Genomic DNA, 21,473 nt, shown 5'->3' on the forward strand with positions numbered 1-21,473 from the left:
CTCCTAGATATTCCATGATCAGCTGTACATGTAAGTGGCATTATTGGAAAGTGGAAGCATTTACCAACCACAAACTGGTAAACCACAAAGTGTTGCAAATTGACATTAGTATTAGCATAAAAACTGTGACCAGGAGCTTCATGGCGTAAATATTCATGTCTGAGTAGATTCATCTCTGTAGATACAATATGTAGGTGGCCTAGTACTTGTGTTCATATACTGCACTATTTTGGGGAAAGAATTAAGACTTTTATTTTGTCTTTCCATTTAACCGTTAATACAGTTTTCTCATGAAGTATTTAAGGCCTATGTGTCAGACACTAAGTGATTTTTATTATTTTTCAACATGCTCTGAACAACTGCGTATCCAAATTATCCTCCCGCTTAATCCTGCATAATAGTCTACCAGCTCATTTAGGAACAAATTGGATTTTAAAACTTTTCTACAGCAAAACTACAGTTTTTAATGGATTGTGGTTGCTTATTGCCCACTATTGTATTTTTAGTCCTCATATAAAGCAATCATATCCTGTCCCAGTTAAGTGTGATTGTGGTTGCATAATCAAATGAGTATAGCAGTACGGTTAAGCTGTGAGATTCAAAACTGCCAACCGTTTAGAAAAAGAACAGAAAATACATTCTCTCTTTTTATCTCACTTCCTGTACTCACACATTCTTTCTTCATTTGCACATTTTCTTTGATGCATTTTTTTACTTCTGTCTTCTTCATTTGTTCTTTGTCTTCCTCACTCTCCCATCTGTTTCCCTTTCTTTTTACTGCTATCTATTATTTACTGCAGTTCAAAAGAATCACCGTGCTCTTTTTCCTCCCTTTCTACTGCTTGCTCATACTGCTCCTCCTCTGTGTCCTCATCTTCTATCACCTCTTCACCCACTTCTTCTTCATTGTTATCTATGTGGGAGGTTAAGAATAGTGATGAAGACAGAGAGCAGAGGAGGAGGAACATTAATGGTGTAATCCATATGTACATAACTACTTATAGTCACACACAGCTGCTCTTATTAGAACAACAGTGTTATTATTGCAGGCAATGAATGATACGCTAAACATGAGGGTTTTTTTTTTTTAATTTTATTCAGCTAAGTGGTATATATTAAAGGGTGAAATAAAGTTATATAAACTGCTTTGGAAGAAACATTTGCCTTGCTCTCTATAACTCCTTAGTTTAAAAGGGGAAGGAACAGCTAGTGACTGAATAGAGAGATGGAAGGACGGATTAGTGGATTAATCGATTTATGGATGGACATGCAGAGGGACTGCTCCGACGGTGACTGACACCAGGACTACATCCATCGCTGCAATGAAGGCTGCCTGCTTCTCCGCCTGGGTCAGCTAAGGCCAGGTTTCAACCAGGCCAGGTCAATCCCTGCTCAAAGGAGGAATGTCAGTAGGCCCCAGCCTGTTCCTGCACCCTTCAAGAGGCTGTTTGACCCAGGGGTTAGGTATGGTATTTCGTCTGGCAGCTCCCCAAATGACTTAGTCCTCTGAGTATCCTTTAAATCCACTCACACTGAGCATCCTGTGAACCCCAAGCTGGTAAGCCCTAAGCAATCTGAACTGGCCAGCTCAGAGACTTTGTTCCTGGTTTCTGCACTGGCAGAGTGGTTTTAATATCTTGAGTCTGAGGTGATGCTGCTAGATGCGGAGCCATTGTGTCCAGTGTGCCACAGCCCCAGCCCAAGGTGCCTGTATGCCCTGCGTATCCCTAGCGTCTAGTGTCTTCAGAGGGTCCCAAGCTGCCTGAGTCTGAGCTTGAGCCAAAGTGTCCCAAGCTGCTTGAGCCATTAGATCTTTTTTTACCCAAGATGGCCTCCCTTTATCTTTGGTCTACGGACTTATTTTGTTTTCATCGCCTTTGCTCCATCTCAGCCTCCAGCCAGGCCTCTAGAGGGATACTGCCTTCACAGTTGGCCTTCTTGAGCTTGTGCTTGGCCACTCCTCAGCGGCTGGTTTCCTGCCCTGCTTCACCAATACCCGCACTCTACCATGTCTCGAGAGTGAACCCATCTGCTCTGCCTTCATTGCTGCCAGCCTCCTACCAAGTACCAGAGATCTTCATGTCTGTTGTTGCCACCCCCCTGCCAAGCCTCCTCCTTCTCCACTGCCAACACCAATGACAGTCACCTGCCAAGCAACTAAAGGGTAGGGCTGTGCGATATGACCAAAATCTCATATCCCGATATTAAGACATCTATCGTCCGATAACGATATAAATCACAAAAATGTAACATTTTCTGTAAATTCTGTGAATGTCGGGCAGCTCGACTTGCCTGAAGTGTTTCCAGCTGGGCGTCGCGTACCTGGAGTCGAGTGTTTTAACTGATGCATGAAACGATACATTTTTAGACATAGGTTGTAACGGCCGCCGTTGTCTTTGTGAGTATTTATTACTCAGCGTGCTGCGGGGATAAGCCTGTTCTAACGTTTGAGTCTAAGGTTTGTTTTTTAGCACCTGACGGCTCTTTTTTTGCTTCTCATCCGTAAATACTCTGCATCTTTCACGTGATTCAGTTTATTTTGAAAAGTCTCAACAGGATCTTGAGCTTTATTGTGAAAGGTTTATGTGGAAAATAAACAAGCGGACACGAGGTGGTTTTACTGTCGTTGTTGCTAACCACAACGCATAAAAACAAGCGCTTGTCCGTCTGTAGTGTGGTTATATTAAATATAAGAGAAAGAGAGAACTTTAGGAAATTAATATAGCCGCTACAGTGACCATCAAAATAATGAAAAAATATTGCCGTAAACAGTTTATTTTGCGACACCACGAAACAAACGATAGCGTAAAATGAAACGATAGATGTTTTTATATTGTCATCCGATATATATCGTTATATCGAACAGCCCTACTAAAGGGTACCGTCATCTCCACAAATGCCGGCTGCTTGACAAGCCTTTGGAGGCATCACCTGTTCTGGCCTTGAGTCCAAGAGGTGATGGAGTCAAGGCCATCACTGCCTCTGGTGGAGGCAGTGAAGACCCTCACTGCCTCCACCAGAAGATCTTTGTTCCCTCCCTCATTGGTCTCCTCCAAGGGAATCAGGGGATCTCCAATGCACATCTGAAGAGGTCTGTCACCCCCTGCTCTGTGTCCAAGCCAACCTCCGAGTTCCTCCTCTAGGTTGACCCCCTGAACTGTCCATCTACTCTGCTCAGGAGCTGGGCTGACTACCTGAGTTGTCATTTATTGTTTGTTGGCCTTTCCTGCTCCCTGTTTTTGGTCATGTTTATCGTTCTTTGTTACAGTCCTGGGCCGGTGACCCTGTGTTTTGTGTTATTATTAATCTTTGATTTCATCATGGTTTTCCACTTTTAGTGTTTTGGTTTCTGTTTTGTATTTCTAGCTCCCTAAGTTCTCTAGTATTTCTTGGGTTTTGTTCCTGTGCCCCTCATATTTAGTGTGGGTTTAGTTCTCTCCATGTTTATTTTCTTGTTCCCCAGTCAGTCGTGTCTCATGTCACTCCTGTCCCTGTGCTCCGTGTTTCCTCTGTTCAGTCTCAAGTCCGTGCCTCTGTGCCTGTCCTGTGTTTCCTGTTTTATTTTCATAGTCCCTGTCCTGTGTTCAGTGTTTTGAGTTTTGCTTTTCCCCTGTCTCGTTACGTCTGATTAGTCCCAGCTGTGTTTCCACCTGTTCCCCATCCTCTCGTTATCCTACCTATGTATTTTAGTCCTCAGTCCTCCCCTTCCTCTGCACTGTCGTACCCTCTCCGTGCTGTGCGTTACCTTTGTGCTCCTGGTTTATTTTGCAACTTGGTAAACTCCTAGTCTCTAGCTTCTTCGTTCTTAGTTCTGTTTCCAAGTTTAGTCTCTTAGTTTCTAGTTATTATGTTCTGTTTCCTGTATTTTGGCATTCAAGTTTTCACAGCACAATAAAAGCTGCCTCTTTTAGTTCATCCCTCTCTGTTCTGACTCTTGCGTTTGGGTCCAATCTCCTGTTTGCCACACAGCAAACATGACATTTTTGTTAGACTTGGTCTTGGTATCCTGCATTTTGAGTCCTCACTCTACATACTCCACATTATGAGATCCTAAATCTTAGTATTCAGGGGACAAAAGAGTAACAATTCTAACAGACACAAATTATATAGCTTGATAATCTATAATATAAATCTTGCCACTGAAGGATGCAGGTACAGTTTAATGCTTCGAAGCTTCTGAAGTCTATGTCATCGCCAAGATAACATAGACTTCAGGAGCAAAACAGCGAGACATAGTAGTGAAAGAATCCTTAAAAATATATGGAAGAAATGGCAATGATGGCAATGAAAACAAAGCCAAGAACTGAGAATTGGAGAATAACTTCAGGTCTTCCTGACTTCATCTTGTTCTCAAGTTTCATTGTTTTACCTGTTTACACACTTTCCCATTATTCCACAGAGACAGAAAGGGAAAAAGCAGGGGCTGGAAGCAGAAGAGAAAAGACAGAACCAGAAAAAACTAAATCAATGGATGTTAAGACAGGAGGACATAAAGAGAGGGATTCAGCAGACAGGCACACTCTGATGATCCATCATGGCAAAACGCAATCCCAGCGGTGACAGGATTTAGAACAGGACTTCCCGGAGTCTAGACGCTGGTGTTGGTGAGGATGCAGCCTGAGGTTTGGATGGAGCTCTGACTGAGGCGTCTGGGATATGGAGATGGGGAGGAAGTGGGCTGCATGAATGAGAGTCTAAAAGGGAGAATGGCAGAGAGCACAGACTTAAACCAAGCAAAGCGGAGGCTGATTGGCTCAAAGAAGCCAGACAGGATGATGACTGGACTAGAGTAATGATGCCAATATTGAGACTGACTGTGTGGGAAAGTGGTAGTGATGCAAATGAGTGAACTTATCTATAAGCTTCATATTTGAAAAATATTATTTGAAAAAAAATGGGTAGTTTAAACAATGAGTTCTTGATCTCAGCTTGTCAGACACTGATCCTTGGTGTTTATATTTTAAGGCACTGGGAACCCTTTAGGGTCACTTTTTAATATGCTGGGAAGTGTTCCACATTAGCATAATGCAGCTTCAGGAAGCATTACATGATGTGACAGAGAGGCATGTTGTGCATTAAGTCATAGAACTTCATCTTTTTGCACACTGTCTAGAAAATTGTTTCCTAACAGTAATTCTTTTGTTGTTGACTTTTGGGGCCGTATTAACAAACTTTCTAAAAGTCTAAGCTCTAAGTTCGTCCCCAACTTTTTACTTTGGTGATGCTGTATGAGTCGTTCTTTTAAAAGGTGTGAATCTTTAATAAAAGTATATTATAGTGATGCTGGGTATAAAATGGGCAGTGTATTATCAGCATTTCTCAGACAAAGAAAAAATAGTGGAAGGACAAAACATGTGAAAACACTAGTCAACAACTTTTTCCTTCAAGTGAGAAAATTGGATATTTGCATTTTGCAGACTTGAGATAATTCGCAATGATCTTTTTAAGAGAAGATTCATCACTGAAGCATATTTTATGTATATTCTGGTGCTTAAACAAATAGCTCGATAAAAATTCCCCAAAATTTAAATGATGCCAAGTTAATAAAACACTAAGATGTTTTTGGTGCCTTTCATTAAAGATGCTTTTGTTGAAGCATACTCCTGTGTTAACACCAGACACATTAACCCTCTAAGATCAGTTTTCATCAGTGACAACCCAAACCGTAGGCCCAAACCCTAATCCTAGGGTTTTGGAGAAAAGCAAAAGCTCATCTTTTGAGAAAATGAAAATAATTTGTGTGCAAGTTGGAAAATTTTTCTTATTATTCCAAGTTTTGACAGTCTTTTATGCAAACTAAAGTGATGTATTCTGATAGTATAGGTTTGGAGTTGGAGTCATCCTCAGTGATGACTTTGACCTCAGAGGGTTAACATTCTGGTGAGTTTAAAGTCATGTGTCAAGTCATTTTATGTGACGTAATGCTATGGGAAAATATAACTTTAAGAAAATATTCTGCTGAGTCTTGTTAATCAGAAGATTAAAAAAATGTAACTGAAACACATCAAAATGTGTTTCCTAAAACGTCCTTTTGGCTTGTCTCCAAAACATAAGGATTCCAGGCTAGAGTTGGGGCTGTCACCAGTGACGATTTAGACCTCAGAGGGTTAAAAAAGGGTAATCTTTTAGTAAATTAAAAAACTAAATAAAGTTAGTAAATTAATAAACCATATGAAGACCCATTTACACATACTAGCCTACTGTGTAAGTGGGTCTGTCATCTCAAATGTTTTGTATGCTGGATGTATACATTTATTAAACTGAGATGTGTTCCAAGTTCAAACTATTTCTCACCTTAGGAACTTGCTTAAGTATGAAAGTAGATTAGGCTTAGTTAAAAAAAAAAATGGAGGCGGATGGAATTTTTATTTATTTATTTATTTTCAGAATTTAAAGGAAGAAAAGTCTGTTTTTTCTCTCAGAATTCTGACTTTTTTTTCTGAGAATTTCAGAGGTTTTACATTATTCTCAGAATTATCAGAAAAAAATCAGAATTCTGACAAAATAATTTCAGAATTCTGACATTCTCAGATTGGAAGAGGATTAGGGACACTGAAAAAAAATGGCGGGGGGTCTTTTTTTCCCCCAGAATTCCAGAACATCATTGGAATTCTGAGATTAATGTCAGAAATTCTACAAAAAGGATTATGGCCACTATAAAAAACAAAAACCAAAAAGGTGGGTGGCTTTGAATCTTTTTTTTTTTTTTTAAAGGCGGTGGTTTCACTCACTTTTTGGTTTGGGTTAGACCCTTCCTTCCCACATCCTATCACAATATTGAACAAATAAGGAGATAAAACGTTTTCCCCTCTTCACTCACCACCTCCTGTGCAATAAAGATATTGATGCAGAGTACATTTGGCTGTGGTCTCAAATTTTGTATTTAGACTATCAAGGGACTTCTGCTAGAGTATATCAAACTAATGTCTATATTTATTTTAAAAGTCACTTGAGTAATTTTACGATCGACTGCAGGTTCACTCATTTGATTAAAAGAACTTGGTTAAATACTACTGTTTCATGTTTAGATCAGTTTTTCACACAGATATTGAACACAGCACCCCTGCAATACTTAATACCACCACATCAGTGATGTATGATAATATACCATACCAAAGTGCATATCTATGTACACAAATAAATCAAAAGACCCAAAACATGTTAGACATATGTGCACAAATGCAGGAACTTTCAAAGATTGATCTCACACACTTTAGTCACCTGAAATATCATACTTCTGAGCAGGTACTTTGCAACTGAGAGCAAAAAAGCAAGAGAAAGTTGCATCTGATGTTTGCATTTCCTTTAAAGCCTCTATTGGTGATCAGCCTTAGTTGAACATGCCCATAACATAAAACAATATTGTCTATTAGTTATTTTAACCAAAGCAACAGTTTTACTCAGGCATGTGTGCATGGAACATGTTTGGGGCCTAACATTTGCATGTTTGTGTATTTTATGCTGTAAGGAGTGCTGCAGAAGTGACTGATGGCTCACAGTACTTTGTGCTGCTGATGATCACAGACGGCGTCATCTCAGACATGGCTCAGACTAAAGAGGCAGTTGTCAATGTGAGTATACATAGCACACTACACACAGAACATTAAATTGAATGTAGAGGCAGCACATCAGTGGGATCCACATTAACCCAAGACAGGTGATATGATGTTTAAAAGCTTGTATAATAGCATAAACTGTGATGAACGCAGCTATCAAGTCTGAAAAGTGAAGTTAGTAAGAAAGTGCCTGCTTTTTCAGAAGTCATTTAGATTTAAAATATGAACAGAAATGAAAAAAAAAAAACAATGGGGGGAAAAAAGAAGAGGAGAAAAAAGTCAGAAGTTGATGACCTCATGTAGACTCACCAGTCACAGCTGTAAACGCTGACATAAACAAAGTCAGGCTTGCCTCAACCCACACTTGGAGGAGTACCTGTAGAGTACTAGAGGCCCGGGAGCTTCAGGGTTCTGCACAGTATCTTTGCTGTTCCCAGGACTGCGCTCTTCTGGATGGAGATCTCGGATGTCATTCCTGAGATATGCTGGAGCCACTTGCCCAGTTTGGGGGTCACTGCCTCGCGTGCTCTGATTACCACAAGGACCACTTTTGCCTTCACCTTCTATATCTTCTTGAGCTCCTGTCTCAGCCCTTGGTATTTCTCCAGTTTTTCCTGTTATTTCTTCCTCGTTTTGCTATCATTTGGTATAGATAGATCTATTACTACGTCTTCCCCTGCTTGTCCACCACTTTCCTTTCCGGTTGGTTGGCCATTACTAGTTTGTCTGTCTGTATTTGGAAGTACCACAGGATCTTATTCGGTCATTCCGAAACATCCTGGGGCACATATCCCATTACCCACAGAGCAAGTAGGTCTGGCCCGGATCTGGTATCAAGCCGGCAGTGCTGGCTGACTTCTGGCATGATAAGACATGTCTTCCAGATATGGGCCAGGCCTGGCATAGATGGCACTGTGTATGTGATGGCATGCCACATCTGGCCTGATTGTGGTTTGGTCTATGTGGCCCAGGCCCATAGAAAACAGGTCTGGTCTGGATCTGGCATCAAACTGGCACTTCTGACTGACCGGTGTCATGGCAGGGTGTATGTCAACCAGATGTGGGCCAGGTCTGGCAATGATGGCACTATTTATGGTCCTATTTTCCTATTTGAATTAGAAGACCCAAATGCCATGTTGCAATACTATACTGCTATAGTAGCCAACGTTTCGAATGCAGATTTGACAGGTTTATGAGTGTACACTTTATCCAAAACCTGGTGAGGGTTTACTCATCTTTGCCAGTGGGTGGCTGTAGCTCAGGAGGTAGAGCAGGTCACCTACTGATTGGAACATTAGTGGTTCGATCCCTGGCTCCTCCAGTCTGCATGTCAAGAGTGTGAATGTGTATGAATGTAGTTAGGAAACACTCAGTTTAGAGAAAGTGTGTGATTGGGTGAATGTGGCATGTTGTATAGAGCACTTTGAGTAATCCGGGAGAGTAGAAAAGCGTTATATAAGAATCAGTCCATTCACTGTCTGAACAGAAGAAAGTTTTGTCATGTTACTTTTGCACTGTTTTTCACGTTCTGGCACATGTTGTTATTTCATGGCTTGATTAAGGTACACATTAGGCTGACATCTGGGGCCAGAGCTGAAACTGTTCTGGGCCAGCACAGGACCACCAGTGTGTCTGCAACTGGCCTTGTGCTGGCCCATGTGTGGACTACATCTGGCAAACCAGATCTGGGCCACCAAAGGGCCGTCATTCTTTGCAGTATGTGGGCCATGTGTAAGCACATTGTGTGGGCCAGATCCGGGCCATACCAATTTTGCTATGTGGGTTATGACTTCAGGGCTTCCAGTCCATGCTCGGCACTGATGTTTTTGTATACTATGGCAGTCACATGGTTTTGGGGTTCCATGTATGCCCTGCCTGCTAGCATCTTGCACCCTGCTGTTATGTGCTGGATTGTCTCAGGGGCATCTTTACACAGCCTGCACCTGGGGTCTTGCCTGGTGAGATAGACCCCAGCCTCTATGGATCTTGTGCTCAGTGCTTGTTCCTGTGCTGCCATGATTAGTGTCTCTGTGCTGTCTTTCAGTCCAGCTTTGTCCAGCCACCGGTAGGACTTCAGGACTGAGTGGATATCAGCCACTTCCTTTATCTGATCACACAGTTTATTTTTTATTGGTATGATGCTAGAGTATGTGTCTAAGTTATTAGGGATCAACTAGGTAGTTTGTTTAACCATTGCCATGACTAGCATGCAATGTAGAGAATCTCAAAGTTACACTGATCAATATTCAAATGAATAATAACGGAAATATGGAATGGAAGTATTCTCTGTGTTACCCCGGGCAGACTGGCTTTCTGTGACCTTAGCGGAAGAGAACGGATGTATGGATGGATGGGAAATATTTTGATTTACACATACTGTGGTTAACTAACCGGTGTCTGGTCGACGAAATGTGTTTGTATTGGACTTAAATTAGATTCTACTGCAGAAGTAAGAGAAACGGGCAGAGCGAAGGACTGGTACTAATTCCATAAAGTTCTGAAAAAAAACAACAACCCACAATTGAAGTTCAGTCAAACTGTATCAGGTAAAGCTAGCTTTTCACAGCTATGCCATACCGTATATCGCTGCATTACTGTGTAAAACTGTCTTTCAAGGAGTGGGGGAACTGTAATCTCTCTCGTATTCATTCTATGCTCCTTCCACAGGCAGCCTCTCTGCCAATGTCTGTCATCATAGTAGGAGTGGGCCCTGCTGAGTTTGATGGTAAGTGCTTGTGTGTGTCATGGAAGAGGGGATGTGCTGAATACTTTCACACTGACAGATACATTTCAGAGACGTCGTTATTTGTTTCACAAATACAATCGAGCATCTGTTTCTTTGCTGTGCTTCATTATGCAGCAGTGTTAAAACCAACCTTGCAGGAGCAAAGAACATTTCAGCCTATATAGTGCGTATTCCAGAGCACAAACCTCATCGGTTCCTACTTACAGTTAGAGCTGGGCGATATGACCCAAAATTCATATCTTGATATCTTTTAGATGGATGACGATATAAGATATATATCTCGATATTTTTTTAAAGCCATAAAGTAAGAACAAAAAGAGAGTTCTTAGTCAAAGCTGTGTCCCAGATGTCACACAGGCACTTTTATTAACATACAGCTTAGATATACATGAAAAAAACTACTCAAAAATAAATTATGAGCATTTATTAAATAATGATGCTCTATAAATAAAAGAAAACTATGTTGTTTTGTGCATAACAAAGAGCTCACAATTGTGCAGTCAAAATGTAAACTAACAGACGCTAAGCATAATAACATAGACAGATTTCACAGCTGCTCTGTTCCCAACTTCTACTGCGTGACTGACAGCCTGGAGTTTGAAATCCGCTTCGTAACCATGTCTCTGAACAGGTGCCATTTATGGTGCTTATACACACACATACGGTAATATTACGTTGAAGCACAGTACGTATTACATTCGCGAGGCTCCTCGGTAGCCGTAATGCTCGACAATCCATCAAGCGGTGCAGCTCCGTAGCTTAGCAAAGTCGAACTAAAACATTTATTGACAGATTGCTGAGCGCTGTGTATCACATAAAATCGGTTCGCGGTCATCAAGCACAACCAGAATTCATACAAAAGGCGCGCAGTCAACTTTTGAGAAAATGAAAGGATTTCAGGCCGTGCATGGCGTTAGCGTGGCTAGCTCGTTAGAGTGGTTAGCTCGTTAACACGTTGACGCCGTCCAGCCCCACGCACGGGGCGATGCGCAGTAACTCATTAACGGAGATTTGCCGCGTTCATCTTGTCGCTGCCTGCAGGTGAAGCGATGGGGAGGAGGGGAGTTGTGTTCAGTGAAGGAGAGGCGAGGTCGAGTAACGCTATGTAAAGACAAAAGTGGACGAAAGAGAGGCAAACTTATGCTCCGCAACTATAATTATAACGTAACACAGACTATATCGATATAAAGGATATTGTCACATCTTATATCTCGTATAAAAATATATCGATATTTTTAAAAAAACTCGATATATCGCCCAGTTCTACTTACAGTATATGTCTGTAATATCATTCAGTCCTCCATATGGTTTGATCATTTAAAATGGAGCTGTAGGAACCCACAGAAAATGTCAGCCTCAGTGCATCCAAGGAGATAAAAATGTCCCAGTGGAAAACCCAACCTATTTAAAATGAATACCAAATACAAACTGGCATGAAAAGTCAAATGGCTCCAGGACATTACAAGAAATAATTAAATTTGGGCTCTTGAGAGAAAAATAAATAAATTACAGACATGTGGTTCCAAACGAGATCAGAGATTTTCCTTATTTTCTCCTTTTCCTCCTATGTTCTTAAATGTTTTTTGGTTAATCACGGCAAAAGCATTTCCTGAAGAAAATGTCCTGTGACTGCTGTAAAGCTGACTGAAGCAAGTATATATATATATATATATATATATATATATATATATATATGTATGTGTGTGTGTGTGTGTATTTGTTAATGTGTGTATATATATATATATATATAAAACACCCAGCACGCCCCTGCGGGCGGTTTATCCTTCAAGCTCGGGTCCTCTACCAGAGGCCTGGGAGCTTGAGGGTCCCTGCGCAGTATCTTAGCTGTTCCCAGGACTGCGCTCTTCTGGACAGAGATCTCCGATGTTGTTCCCGGGATCTGCTGGAGCCACTCGCCTAGCTTGGGAGTCACCGCACCTAGTGCTCCGATTACCACGGGACCACCGTCACCTTCACCCTCCACATCCTCTCGAGCTCTTCTCTGAGCCCTTGGTATTTCTCCAGCTTCTTGTGTTCCTTCTTCCTGATATTGCTGTCATTCGAACCGCTACATCGATCACTACAGCCGTCTTCTTCTGTTTGTCTACCACCACTATGTCCGGTTGGTTAGCCACCACCATTTTGTCCGTCTGCATCTGGAAGTCCCACAGGATCTTAGCTCGGTCATTCTCCACCACCCTTGGGGGCATCTCCCATTTTGACCTCGGGACTTCCAGGTTATACTCGCACAGATGTTCCTGTACACTATGCCGGCCACTTGGTTATGGCGCCCATGTATGCCTTGCCTGCTAGCATCTTGCACCCTGCTGTTATGTGCTGGATTGTCTCTGGGGCATCTTTACACAGCCTGCACCTGGGGTCTTGCCTGGTGTGATAGACCCCAGCCTCTATGGATCTTGTACTCAGAGCTTGTTCTTGTGCTGCCATGATTAGTGCCTCTGTGCTGTCTTTCAGTCCAGCTTTGTCCAGCCACTGGTAGGATTTCTGGATATCAGCTACCTCCTCTATCTGCCGGTGGTACATACCGTGCAGGGGCCTGTCCTTCCATGATGGTTCCTCGTCTCCCTCCTCTTTCTTGGGTTTCTGCTGCCTGAGGTATTCACTGAGCACGCTGTCAGTTGGGGCCATCTTCGTGATGTATTCGTGGATGTTTCTTGTCTCATCCTGGACTGTGGTGCTGACACTCACCAGTCCCCGCCCCCTTCCTTCCGCTTAGCGTGCACAGCCTCAGGGTGCTGGACTTGGGGTGAAACCCTCCATGCATGGTAAGGAGCTTTCTTGTCTTTATGTCAGTGGCTTCTATCTCCTCCTTTGGCCAGCCTATTACCCCAGCAGGGTACCTGATCACGGGCAGGGCGTAGGTGTTGATAGCCCGGATCTTGTTCTTACCGTTCAGCTGACTCCTCAGGACTTGCCTGACCCTCTGCAGGTACTTGGTGGTTGCAGCTTTCCTAGCGGCCTCTTCATGGTTCCCATTCGCCTGCGGGATCCCCAGGTACTTGTAACTGTCCTCTATGTCTGCAATGTTGCCTTCTGGTAGCTCGATCCTCTCAGTTCTGACTACCTTCCCTCTCTTTGTTACCATCCGACTACACTTCTCCAGTCCGAACGACATTCCAATGTCATTGCTGTATAGCCTGGTAGTGTGTATCAGTGAATCGATGTCTCGTTCACTCTTGGCATACAGCTTGATGTCATCCATGTACAGGAGGTGGCTGACAACCGCTCCGTTCCGTAGTCGGTATCCGTAGCGAGTCTTGTTAATGATCTCACTGAGGGGGTTCAGGCCTATACAGAACAGCAGTGAGGACAGGGCATCTCCTTGGTAGATCCCGCACTTGATGGTGACTTGTGCTATGGGCTTGGAGTTGGCCTCTAGTGTTGTACGCCACATCCCCATTGAGTTCCTGATGAAGGCTCTTAGGGTCCTGTTGATCTTGTACAATTCTAGGCATTCCAGTATCCAGCTGTGGGGCACTGAGTCATAGGCCTTCTTGTAATCAATCCAGGCAGTGCACAGGTTGGTCAGTCTGGTCTTGCAGTCTCGGCTGACTGTTCTGTCTACCAGTAGCTGGTGTTTTGCGCCTCTGGTATTCTTGCCAATCCCTTTCTGTGCCCCGCTCATGTATTGACCAATGTGCCTGTTCATCTTAGCCGATATGATGCCTGACAGGAGCTTCCATGTAGTACTGAGGCAGGTTATTGGTCGGTAGTTGGATGGGACCGGTCCCTTCTTGGGGTCCTTGGGGATCAGGACCGTCCGACCTTCGGTTAGCCATTCCGGGTGTCTCTCGTTAACTAGCAGCTGGTTCGTCTTGATGCATTCTCAATCATCCAGGAAAGTAAATCTCCAAAAGTTGAATCTGTTCATCTGGACGTAGCGTTTTGTGGGAGAAACGTTTCGTCACTCATCCAAGTGACTTCTTCAGTCTCAGCTGACTGCAGGTTTCCCCAAACCTTATAAACAGTACATTTGCATAATGACTGAAACCAGCCCACTGAAGGAACAATGGGCTGTGAGGTCAGTTCCTTAATCATAATTATGCAAATTCCCATGACCATTGATCAACAATCACTGACCAAAACCCACTGATCTAAGAACACTGATCAATGGCCATGAGTACCATTCACAGAGAGTTGGGGAATGGCTGCAATCACAGCATTGTAAGATGGCGAAAGATGTACCCTTAGCCCCCCTTCCTCGATTCAGAGATGGTCTTTCCCTTTTCACGTAAATGGCCTCCTTGACTCCGCGCTCAAACCAGTGTTCCTCCCTGTCCAGGATGTGTACATCCTCATCACTGAAAGAGTGTCCACTGGCCTGTAGGTGTAAATAAACTGCAGAGTTAGCTGGTTCATTTGTGCTGCCAGACGCTCGTGGAGTGCAGTCAGCTTCTTCAGCCAGTAGGCGTGAACCATGTCGGGCCCTGGTGCTGTCCAACTCTTCATACTGGAGACCCTTTCTTGGATGTCTGCCACTGTGATGGTTACTGGACCCTGTTCAGGGAGGTCGCTATGGTCTGCCATCAGATCCACTAGCCACTGAGCATTGAAGCTAAGATCCTGTGGGACTTCCAGATACAGACGGACAAAATGGTGGTGGCTAACCAACCGGACATAGTGGTGGTAGACAAACAGAAGAAGACGGCCGTAGTCATCGATGTAGCGGTTCCAAATGACAGCAATATCAGGAAGAAGGAACACAAGAAGCTGGAGAAATACCAAGGGCTCAGAGAAGAGCTCGAGAGGATGTGGAGGGTGAAGGTAACGGTGGTCCCCGTGGTAATCGGAGCACTAGGTGCGGTGACTCCCAAGCTAGGCGAGTGGCTCCAGCAGATCCCGGGAACAACATCGGAGATCTCTGTCCAGAAGAGCGCAGTCCTGGGAACAGCTAAGATACTGCGCAGGACCCTCAAGCTCCCAGGCCTCTGGTAGAGGACCCGAGCTTGAAGGATAAAACCGCCCGCAGGGGCGTGCTGGGTATATATATATATATACATACATATATATTATATATATACACACACACATGTATAGGGGTTCCAAATTTCCTTTGTTATGATGTCACTGATCAAAAATTATTTAGCATTTAACACATCAGAAAATGGAAAATGATTTAAGCTGAACAAACACAGAGCCCTCATAGGGACCTATTAATCTGTGCTGAGAGTTTGGGTCAAGGGTGAATACTTGTGTGTGACTTAAGAAGCATAATTAAAGCAAAAGTCAGACAGCAAGTGAAGCAGTCTGCAATTTAACTGAATTCTGTGTCAAAAAAGTTGATTTCACTTGACAGGAAAAAAACCCAAGAGACTCAAGGAAATTAAAGAGATCTTCACTGCTGTATTTGAATCATCTTTAATAATCCTCTGACACTTCTTCTATCAGTGGCATTCTGGGCTCAACAAAACAGTCTGCAGGTTCTGTCACTCAGCACGCAGAACTTCATGGTGTGCACTTGATTTATCCTCTGTGATGCTTGAAAAGCTTCAAAAGCAGGCACACGCTCAGGAAAGAGGATAAATCAAATACTCCTCTTGTAATTTTTGTGCTACAAAAATGTATTCAGCTGTAACTCTACTCCGGTTTGCTCCCTGGTTGAGTAAAGCCTCCGCACATCACTCATCCCCAGTCAGACTGGATCCTTTCAGGGACGTCTTGTGGGCCTTTTGAAATCAAAATTTATAATAAACCATTCTGTTCTGGAAAGGTTTCATCCTTTCCTTGCATCCTTTCTTCTCTCTGTTCCCTCCAGCTCATCTGGCTTCCCACGCTGCTAAAAATAACATCTCACACTTATTTTAAGGATCTGTTTCAAATGTCCAAAACTGGGCCACATATGTTTTATAATAGGTTTCAAACAAAATAGTTTGAGCATAGCAGAAGATCAAAATGCATTTTATTGACTTCTATCGAATAATATATAAAATTTCTTCACAAGAATTTAATATTTTGAACTAGAAAGATACTATTAAGATGTATTATTGTGTCAATTACATTAAAAAACATCATAACAGACATCTCCAAAAGTTGAATCTGTTCCTCTGGACGTAGCGTTTTGTGGGAGAAACGTTTCGTCACTCATCCAGGTGACTTCTTCAGTCTCAGCTGACTGCAGGTTTCCCCAAACCTTATAAACAGTACATTTGCATAATGACTGAAACCAGCCCACTGAAGGAACAATGGGCTGTGAGGTCAGTTCCTTAATCATAATTATGCAAATTCCCATGACCATTGATCAACAATCACTGACCAAAACCCACTGATCAAAGAACACTGATCAATGGCCATGAGTACCATTCACAGAGAGTTGGGGAATGGCTGCAATCACAGCATTGTAAGATGGCAAAAGATGTACCCTTAGGCCCCCTCCTCGATTCAGAGATGGTCTTTCCCTTTTCACGTAAATGGCCTCCTTGACTCCGCGCTCAAACCAGACATCATAACAGACACCTTTTGACATCAAATATATTTTGCATGACGTCCAACCTGCATTTTCAACTTCTTGATCTGCAGTGGTAGCCTTAATGAAACATGAAGGGTAGAGAACTAACCAGAAAAAGCAGTAAGAAGATAAAAAAAAAGATCAAAGACCACAGTGCAGAAAGCGGATATGTAAAGTACAGTTCTTTTGTAGAAAGTTCCTAAGAGAGCAGGCGAGCTGGAGTCTCCACTGGAAACAGCTGGAGGCAAAAGATCCATCAGATTGTGAAGAACCCCAAAACAGCTAGTCTACAAATGCAAGTGTCAAAGTGTCACAATCCAGAGATAGTAGGGAACAGAGTTACTAGTGCAAGCTGCAAACCTCTTATCAGGAAAAAAAATCAAAGGCAATTGACAAAAAAATGAACAAAATCAACCAAAAAATGATCCAGAAAGGTTCTGAAGATAAACGTGATGAACGTTCTGCAAAGGTGAGGAAAAAGTGTGACAAAAAACACAAAATGTAAACCATTGCAGCTTATAAGTGACTCGTGGAGCTAGCCTATATCTCCTTCTCCATTTTCACCAAGTATCTTGAGCGAAGGATTTGACAGCTGATAAATTAAAAGTTTTTCGGACCTGTTTTTGCACAACAAACTAAAACTAGAAAGTGCATTTTCTGAAGAAACTGCAGTGTGAATGCTTCAATTTGAATGTATGCACTGAAATGAATTAATTGCTGAATTTAAGTTAAAAATGTTGAATGAGATGAAAAATACAGAAATTTGTACCTGAAAACAAAAAAGCTGAACTGCTAAAAGCTGACAACCACAGAGAAGAAGTTGGAAAAGAGCTGAAAATGTTTTAAATGTAAATTAGAAAAACATAAGAAATGACAAAAGACTATTTAGAGTCAGAAAACATCTGAATGAATATTAAAAGTTCATATTCTTTGAATCACTGAATGACTAAAATGTGATCCCTCCACTTGGATCCACACAGTTTAAAAACTTTACATATCTGAGCTTTCAAAGACACTCTGTTGGAAAGAGAACAACGATGGTGACGTTTTGAGGGTAAAATGATGGCTGTAGAGCAAACACTGTGGACACAGCAGCAGTTGAAAGAGAAGTGTTTAAGATGAATCTTGGCAGAGTGAGAGACAGAGCTCATTAGGCAGGCAGGTGTGAGCCTGGTTGCTATAGTGACTGCACCCACTGGCTCCATACACACAGCGCACAGACATGCACCTCACTTTTGCTGCTTAAAATGAATAGAAAAGTCAGGTCGAAACAAATTGCTCCCAAATGAAAAGTACAGGTCGTATTGACAAAATTCTTTCACCGTGAGCGGCAGCAATGTCCAGTCTACCTAATTCTCAGTTTTCATGCTTGTGGAGTTTATTATATGGACGTGGTGACAGTGTAAAGACAGCCTGTACTTCTGGTTTTCAAACGAACCTTCTGAGCCATTTTAACATTAGAGTCTATGGAGGAGTTGGAGGAGGAGGCTGTGCATTGGTGACATTTATGAAAGAACCATAACACCTAGTACAATAGTAAACACATTGGATGAAAGAGGACAGCGATGGCTACGTTTTGAGGGTAAAATCATACCTGTAGACCAAACACCGTGGACACAGCAGCAGTTTTAAAAAATATTTTAAGATTAATTTTTTGCTCCTCTCACTCTAGCAGTTGAGCTGTCTCACTCTAGCCCCAACATTCCGTCCCATACACACCCATTATAAACTCTGAAACGGCTGAAAAACATCATGAAACTTAAACTGGAACTGAAGAAAAGTATAATAGATATTGAAAAGATAAATACAAGTTGAATAGTTGAATGTCTTGTCTTCGTTTTAAAGTTTGAATGGTGGCTCTATGTCAATGTATGTGGAAGTAGATACAGTTTAAAGAGGAGTAAGTTGAATGAGGATTTGAAGGGTCTCCCATTGAAATACATGGGAAATTTTGTTGAAAAAAGTTGAATAAAATTAAAAATATAAATGTTAAAAATGAGAAAAATAGAAGCAGTCATGTCCAAAAGAAGTGGAATCTAACGGTGTTTGAATGGTTTTTCTAAGTTGAACGGTTTTGAAGGAGATACAGTACAAAAAACGTACGGAATATATAATAAAATATAACTAGAAAATGCATTTTCTGAAGAAACTGCAGTGTGAATGCTTGAATCTGAATATATGCACTGAAAAGAATTAATTGCTGAATTTTAAGTTAAAAATGTTGAATGAGATGAAAAATACAGAAATTTTCACCTGAAAACAAAAGTGCTGAACTGCTAAAAGCTGACAAGCACTGAGAAGAAGTTGGAAAATTGCTGAAAATGTTTTAATTTTTAAATTAGAAAAACCTAAGAAGTGAGAAAGGAAAATTTAGAGTCAGAAAACATCTGAATGAATATTAAAAGTTCATATTCTTTGAATCACTGAATGACTAAAATGTGATCCCTCCACTTGGATCCACACAGTTTAAAAACTTTACATCTCTGAGCTTTGAAAGACACGGTGTTGGAAAGAGAACAATGATGGCGACGTTTTGAGGGTAAAATGATGGCTGTAGACCAAACACTGTGGACACAGCAGCAGTTGAAAGAGAAGTGTTTAAGATGAATCTTGGCAGAGTGAGAGACAGAGCTCGTTAGGCAGGCAGGTGTGAGCCTGGTTGCTATAGTGACTGGACCCACTGGCTCCATACACACGCGCACAGACATGCGCCTCACTTTTGCTGCTTAAAATGAACAGAAAAGTCAGGTCGAAACAAATCGCTCCCAAATGAAAAGTACAGGTCCTATTGACAAAATTCTTTCACCGTGAGCGACAGCAATGTCCAGTCTACCTAATTCTCAGTTTTCATGCTTGTGGAGTTTATTATATGGACGTGGTGACAGTGTAAAAACACCATGCTCTTCTGATTTTCAAAGGAACTTTCTGAGCCATTTTAACATTAGAGTCTATGGAGGAGTTGGAGGGAGGAGGCTGTGCTTTGGTGACATTTATGAAAGAACCATAACACCTAGCACAATAGTAAACACATTGGATGAAAGAGGACAGCGATGGCTACGTTTTGAGGGTAAAATCAGACCTGTAGAGCAAACGCTGCGGACACAGCAGCAGTTTTAAAAAAGATTTTAAGATTAATTTTGTCGCTCCTCTCACTCTAGCAGTTGAGCTGTCTCACTCTAGCCCCAACATTCCGTCCCATACACACCCATTATAAACGCTGAAACGGCTGAAAGAACATCATGAAACTTAAACTGGAACTGAAGAAAAAGTATAACAGATATTGAAAAGATAAATACAAGTTGAATAGTTGAATGTCTTGTCTTCGTTTTAAAGTTTGAATGGTGGCTCTATGTCAACGTATGTTGAAGTAGATACAGTTTGAAAATGAGTAAGTTGAATGAGGATTTGAAGGGTCTCCCCATTGAAATACATGGGAAATTTTTGTTGAAAAAAGTTGAATAATTTTAAAAATATAAATGTTAAAAATGAGAAAAATAGAAGCAGTCATGTCCTAATGAAGAGGAATCTAACGGTGTTTGAATGGTTTTTCTAAGTTGAACGGTTTTGAAGGAGATAGAATACAAAAAACGTACGGAATCTATAATAAAATATAACTAGAAAGTGCATTTTCTGAAGAAACTGCAGTGTGAATGCTTGAATCTGAATGTATTCACTGAAATAAATTAATTGCTGAATTCTGACTTAAAAATTTTGAATGAGATGAAAAATAGAGAAATTTTCGCCTGAAAATAAAAGTGCTGAACTGCTAAAAGCTAAAATCCACAGAGAAGAAGTTGGAAAAGAGCTGAAAATGTTTTAAATGTAAATTAGAAAAACCTAAGTAATGAGAAAAGAAAATTTAGAGTCAGAAAACATCTGAATGAATATTAAAAGTTCATATTCTTTGAATCACTGAATGACTGAAATGTGTGATCCCTCCACTTGGATCCACACAGTTTAAAAAGTTTATATTTCTGAGCTTTGAAAGACATGCTGTTGGAAAGAGAAGATCGATGGCGACGTTTTGAGGGTAAAATGATGGCTGTAGGGCAAACACTGTGGACCCAGCAGCAGTTGAAAGAGAAGTGTTTAAGATGAATCTTGGCACAGTGAGAGAGAGAGCTTGTTAAGCAGGCAGGTGTGAGCCTGGTTGCTATAGTGACTGCACCCAGTGGCCCCATACACACGCAGACATGCACCTCACTTTTGCTGCTTAAAATGAACAGAAAAGTCAGGCCGAAACAAATCGCTCCCAAATGAAAAGTATAGGTCGTATTGACAAAATTCTTTCACCGTGAGCGGCAGCAATGGCTAGTCTACTTAATTCTCAGTTTTCATGCCTGTGGAGTTTATTATATGGACGTGGTGACAGTGTAAAGACAGCCTGCTCTTCTGATTTTCAAAGGAACTTTCTGAGCCATTTTAACATTGGAGTCTATGGAGGAGTTGGAGGGAGGAGGCTGTGCATTGGTGACATTTATGAAAGAACCATAACACCTAGCACAATAGTAAACACATTGGATGAAAGAGGACAGCGATGGCTACGTTTTGAGGGTAAAATCATACCTGTAGAGCAAACGCTGCGGACACAGCAGCAGTTTTAAAAAATATTTTCAGATTAATTTTTTCGCTCCTCTCACTCTAGCAGTTGAGCTGTCTCACTCTAGCCCCAACATTCCGTCCCATACACACCCATTATAAACGC

The 21,473-nt window shown here is 41.7% G+C and overlaps 1 protein-coding gene across 1 annotated transcript in view; it reads left to right on the forward strand.

Annotated features, from left to right (window-relative positions):
- LOC116317977 (copine-9) overlaps positions 1–21,473 on the forward strand; it is a 269,801-nt gene that overhangs the window by 180,739 nt on the left and 67,589 nt on the right. Inside the window, exons 18-19 of the mRNA XM_039612659.1 lie at positions 7,469–7,571; positions 10,224–10,281. Coding sequence (XP_039468593.1) covers positions 7,469–7,571; positions 10,224–10,281 — 161 coding nt within the window. The remainder of the gene's footprint in view (positions 1–7,468; positions 7,572–10,223; positions 10,282–21,473) is intronic.

Source organism: Oreochromis aureus, linkage group 5 (genome assembly GCF_013358895.1).
Source record: "Oreochromis aureus strain Israel breed Guangdong linkage group 5, ZZ_aureus, whole genome shotgun sequence".
Classification (NCBI taxonomy): Eukaryota; Metazoa; Chordata; class Actinopteri; order Cichliformes; family Cichlidae; genus Oreochromis; species Oreochromis aureus.